Source organism: Lathyrus oleraceus, chromosome 5, assembly GCF_024323335.1.
Source record: "Lathyrus oleraceus cultivar Zhongwan6 chromosome 5, CAAS_Psat_ZW6_1.0, whole genome shotgun sequence".
Taxonomy (NCBI): Eukaryota; Viridiplantae; Streptophyta; class Magnoliopsida; order Fabales; family Fabaceae; genus Lathyrus; species Lathyrus oleraceus.
The window spans coordinates 196,609,335-196,615,113 of record NC_066583.1 but is presented as its reverse complement, the minus strand read 5'-3'; the positions used below and the strand labels follow the sequence as shown (position 1 = coordinate 196,615,113).

The window sequence follows — 5,779 nt, the reverse complement described above, 5'->3', positions numbered from 1 at the left end:
AATAGTGATCATACCTTTGACAATTGTAACACTGAATGTGACTCTTGTCTGGTTGTTGACCATCACCTCTTCCTCTACCTGCAACACCACCTATTTGGTTACCTTGGTTCTAGGGTTTTCTCTAATTCAACCAGTTTCCTTCTTGCTGATTTCGACCAGTCAAATTGTTGTAACCTCCTCTTCCTTTGTTGTCATTCCAGCTACCTTTGCATTTTCTTTCTTTTGTTGATTGAGCCTGCAAAGCCATATCACTCTTTGACTTTTCTGCAGCTCTTTTAGCCATTTTTTGTTCATGAGATTCAAGCATCCCTTGAAGTTTTTCCTTTGTCAGTTTTGACAAATATTTCGACTCTTCTATGACTACTACCATGTGGTCTAACTTTAGAGCCAACGACCTCAAGATCTTTCTAACAAGAGATCTTGATGTCAACACTTCTCAACATACCTTGATTTGATTCACCAGTTTCGTAACTTTGGTGAAGAAATCAATTATGCTTTCATTATCGTTCATCTGAAGCAATTCATACGTTCTTTTGTGAGTTTGTAACCTCACATCTTTCACCTTCTCCGCGCCTCCAAACTATTTCTCCAGAATTTCCCATGCTTCTTTCGCTGACTCTGCATTACTAACTTTTTCAAAGTTATCTGCATCAACATATTGATGGATTATAAAGAGAGCTTTATAATTTTTCTTCTTCAATTCTTTATGTGCAGCCTTTTCTTGATCTGTCGCGGCTTCTGCAAGCGTTGTTACTCCTTCCTTCACAAGATCCCAAAGATCTTGATAACAGAACACAACCTTTATCTTCTTGCATCAATTCTCATAATTGTTGTTCTTGAGAATCGAAAGATTTGCTGGAAAATATCTATTTGGATGATTCGTTGCCATGATGATTTTCTTTCCAAGAATCGTTTCAACCAGAGCTCTTGATACCAGATGTTGAAAATCCCCCAAAATTTATGGAGAATTTCAATCAATCTTGATGAACAAGATTGTTATTACCCACACAATAGCAATGAAAAGAGAAGAACAATAGTGAAAGAAAGTAAAGAACGATGAAGGAGAAGAGTAATAAAATCTTGCAGAGTTTCTCTCTGCCCACAAACTGTGCAAAACTTCTAATTCACTCTACAACTGCAAAATAATGTGAGTATAATGTTATGAATATTCTATTCACTTTATTACAAAAATAAGGGTTACTCCCTCTATTTATAGGTTTAGGTTAACTTGGACCTCAAGTCAAAGCCCAAAATAGCTAACACTACTAAAATAGCCCTAAGTCGAAATTATGTGTGAAGCAACATGCTTCGACACTTCGACATACTAACACAACTCAACACACTAGGTGGTTCGACACTTCCTTGTTCTGTCGAGCAACCTCATTCGACACAAAAAAAAATACAATTTAACACCAACTAATTAAATAATATAATTTCATGTCACATCACTTTTTTAAAATTTATTTTAAAATAAATTTAATTTTTAAAACAATTTGTATTAAATGTATTAATACTCAATTTAAATGTATTAATGATTTGCAGGTTTTCAAAATGCCCCTGTGTGGGTATTGGAAGATAAGGTTCTTTCCAGAAAGGCTTTTGTCTGTCAAGTTATTTTATGGGGTGGTAGCATGATTCCCCGACACTCATCTTGAATTCTGCATTTGCTGACTTGCGAAAAAGCTTTTGCTTGAACTGCTTGAAACATGGAGAGGACTCGCTCCTGTATGGCTCATCTTGCCCCAATGTGATGGGTCTATGCAAAATGTTTACCTCGAAAGGATTTTGAAAGCAATTGTACCATAATTTGGAGATGGATTGCCCCAAAATTTTGATCCATGAAAGGATTTATCCTTGGTTAACCGACTCTTGGAATGGTTGACTTTCTGTGCTCTTAAGGTAGCTTGCCCCTGTAAGAGCGTTGAAGCGACTTAACTCACCCTAACTGAATATTTAAGGGGTTTGCCCCTGGCCAACAGAACCTCTAGGTGATCTGCCCCTAGTTAATAGAGTCCTGAGATGATTTACTCTAGATCAACTGATTCTTGAAATGATTTGCACATTTATTAACACATGTTAGAGACTGTTTAAGACTGACCAATTCTTGGAGCAATTTTCCTATGATCAACTTGATGTTTTGGGTGGCATGCCCCACATTCATAGGTTCGGAGGTAGTCTTGATTCTGATAAATGGTCAAGCTTCTCTGATTGCTCTTTGTTGAAATTTCCCTGACGTCAAGTACTGACTTGCAGTTAAAATTGTTTATTCAGAAATGGTAATTTTAATGTGATACTCATGCAGGTTTGAAAAGAATTATTATTGAAATTATGTGATAATGTGTGGCGAATGAACCATTTTAATCCAAACGCAATGATGATTTAACAATGCGAAGGATACAATAAGAAGATTGTACCAAAGTAAAAGATTAGCAAAATTTTAGGAGTCAGTTTACGCAACCTTGTTGTAGTATGCTTTCAGAATAAACCCTGCTTCAATTAGGTCTTTTAAGGGTTGCAACATGGCCTGGTTCACGGTTATCGAAACAAAGGATATGAGGCTCAAAATTGTTTCTGTACCCACCATTCTTCTTGATAAACTCCAGTCCTATGCTCAGTTAATTCACCATACACATTCAACTTTTAAGAGAGTTTGCAGGTGTAAGATCTCTTGAAATGACGGACACTTTATTTTGCTCTTCATGGATATTGGTGACCCTTTGATTCTTGATTTGGTGGTCACTAAATCTTGTTTTTATTTTGTTGAGGGTTTTCGTGACCTCCTTTGATTTTTGTTTTGATCCCTAACTTTTGCATGGACCGCTTTTTGAAGCTTTAGTCCATCGGGATTGCCCCGGTTTTTGCCTAAGTCTCCTTTTGGGGTATCGGCTTAGCGGGCTTTTTTATTGATTCCTTTTTTTAGAATGTGACTGCCAAGTCATTGGTCATTGAAGAACAACCTTCATAACTTTTTGATTTTTCAAGGTTCCTTCGACACTTTAGGATGTGCGAAGAATGGCATGTAGTTGATCCACATACTGGATATTTCATCTTGTAACTTGAATGCATAGTCAGATTAACTGAACACTACCCTGCCCCGGGTTAAACATAAGGGTTTGTATATCCTAAAGAAACACCTACTTCTAGGCTCGAATTGTTTGACTAAGGATTAACTCCTTATCTCTCCAGTGTTTGGGAATTTGAAACAATGTTTGTACATCATCAGCAGGATTTTATCCGAAAGTATATAATCAGCAATTATGGGTATCTTGTTTTTGTCATCCTCCCTTAAAGCTTTGCCAAAACAAAAGTTATGGTAAAGAAAAGTGAATGGGAGAAACACTGATGTATTTTTGTTTTTGATATAAGAGAAGAAAAATGAGCGAATGCGAGATAATTAATTCAAAACATGCATCATTACTTCATCAATATTACCATTAAAAACAATAATGTTTAAACACAAGCAGCTTTTAACAATAAAGAAACTACAAATGCAAAAATAGAAACAAATCAGTCCAACGATTGCCAGTGTTGAGGATGTCTTCCTGTTTGAACTACTGGCATTAGGAGATACTCTGTGAAATCTTTGAACTCATTCTGACGAGAGGTTAACGTGCACCAACAGGCTTCCTTCTGAAAAGGATATGTACCTTTTGTCGATCAATTGTTGCACTTTAGCCTTGAAAGCATTGCAGTCTTCAGTTGAATGCCCTATTGTTCCGGCATGATATCCTCATTGCACATCAGGATCATATCCAGGTGGGTATGGTTCTGACAATGGCCTGAGAGACTTGGGCTCCACTGGCGAGCTTTGAATCAAACATGGCAAAAGTTGACTGTATGACATAGGGATTGGATCGAGAGGAGCATTCCTTCTTTCCAGATTGTTTCGAGGCCTATGCTGGTTTTGATGTTGATTTTGATATCCTTGACCACAAGATATTTGATTTGTATGAGGGACAGTCCATGGTTGCTTGAATGGTGCTCTAGACCTTGCGGGTTGCTTATAAGGATAACGTGGTGTTGGAAATGGTGATCGCTGAGAAGGTGAAGAACCATAAGGTATGGCTGGTGCATCGTGAGAATACCCCACATCTGCCATGACTGCATTTATTTCATTATCCTCTTCCTTTTGGGAATCGCTGAGGGATTCTGTCTCGCTAGCTTGGTTGCTCGAGGCACCTTGGATTCTTCCACTTTTTAGGGCACTCTCGATGCGTCCCCCAATTGTCACTAAGTGAGCGAAGTCTGATGCTGCGCTGCTAATCATCCTTTCGAAGTATGGACTTTGCAGGGTGTCCCTGAATAATTCCATCAATTCTTTGTCTAAGAGTGATGGCTCAACGCAAGCCGCTAAGTCTCTCCATCTTTGGGAATACCCTCTGAAGGATTCATTACTCACTTTAGATAAGGCTCTCAGTTGCATGCGATCAAGAGCTATGTCCAAATTATATTTGTAGTGCTTCAAGAAGCCGTTAGCTAGGTCCAACCATGATTGAATACGACTCCTTTCTAACTTCATGTACCAACTCAATAATGCCCCAGTCAAACTATCCTGAAAACAGTGAATCATTAGCTTATTATCATGCGCATGAGAGGTCACTTTCCGGCAAAACATCACCAAATGGTGCTTTGGACAGCTATCCCCTTTGTACTTCTCAAATTCTGGTACTTTGAATTTTGGGGGTATAACCAGGCTAGGTACCAAACACATGTATAAAGCATTCAGTTCAAGAGTATCTTGTCCTTTTATGGCCTTGAGTCTTTTCTCTAACACGCAACATCTTTTAGCAATCTCATCATCTTATGGTTGTTCAGCATTAACCACTAGGCTTGTTCCATGGGAATCTGGCACGGAGAATGCAAAGCTGTGATACTCAACAACATCATGACGTGAGGAATCTTGAATAACATGACATTCTTATACAGTAGAGTTATCAACTGGGGTTTGCACAAGCTGAGGTTGGGTAAGACCATTTACTATAGCTAGCATAACATTCTCAACAACTGCAGTCTGCTGAATGTTGTCTTCCTTCTTTGCTAAAACTATCATAGCTTCCATAAGTTGGTCTAGCTGATTTTTCATCGAGTCCACATCTCCTCTCAATGCAATATGACCTGGCTCCAACGGATCCATGATCTTTCAAGAGCTACTTCAAGTCTGATATGAGTATCGGGAAATCAACTGCAGGTTATGGACGAAGGATGGATGAGTTTTTTTGTATTTATTTTTTGGTGAAAAATGATATGAAATGTATGATGATGAATGCAAATGCAATGATATGTGTATGAATGTAGTGACATATTTAGGTCACAGGTTCAAGGTGTTCTCAGTCGGATCAGAATAACGGATAAATGACGGGTATCTCTGATTAATGTAACCCCATGGGTAGGCTCTATAGTTGGTAGGTTCCCAGAGTCATGGATCTTTCTTGAGGACGTCATTGCCGTGACGAAGACTCGTCGAACAATAATGTCATTAAGAAGATCTCGTCTAGGTGAGGTCTTCGTATTGTCCCAACAAGGAAGGCTCTATGGGGATTCTACTACATGACTCTCGAGTCCAAGGTTCTAACAAGGTTCTCAGAGTCATAGATCGAGGTTGGAGATATTACTGTAAGATAGTAATACGTCCAAGGGATCTCATCTGATTGGGGCTTTCGTATTAACCCAACAAGTCTGAAACTTCGTAGGTTAATACTACATAATTGCCGGATAGAGTGGGTTAAAAGGTCCCTAGAGTCATTGGTCCAACTTGAAAATACTATCGTCATGACGAAGA

The 5,779-nt window shown here is 38.6% G+C and overlaps 1 protein-coding gene across 1 annotated transcript; it reads right to left on the bottom strand.

Moving 5' to 3' along the window:
- Positions 1–1,119: 1,119 nt before the first annotated feature.
- Positions 1,120–5,134, bottom strand: LOC127079668 (uncharacterized). Its single transcript, XM_051020050.1, has 3 exons — positions 4,925–5,134; positions 3,990–4,552; positions 1,120–1,135 (listed from the first exon to the last, which is right to left on the bottom strand). Exons 1-3 carry the CDS (start codon positions 5,132–5,134, stop codon positions 1,120–1,122), a joined length of 789 nt encoding a protein of 262 aa, XP_050876007.1.
- Positions 5,135–5,779: the final 645 nt, after the last annotated feature.

Bases quoted from the DNA above. Each gene is read 5' to 3' on its own strand.
- LOC127079668 (XM_051020050.1), bottom strand. From the start codon at position 5,134: ATGGATCCGTTGGAGCCAGGTCATATTGCATTGAGAGGAGATGTGGAC. The intron at 4,553-4,924 runs GTATAAGAATGT...CACTGTTTTCAG, and splicing joins CCCCAGTTGATAACTCTACT to GATAGTTTGACTGGGGCATT.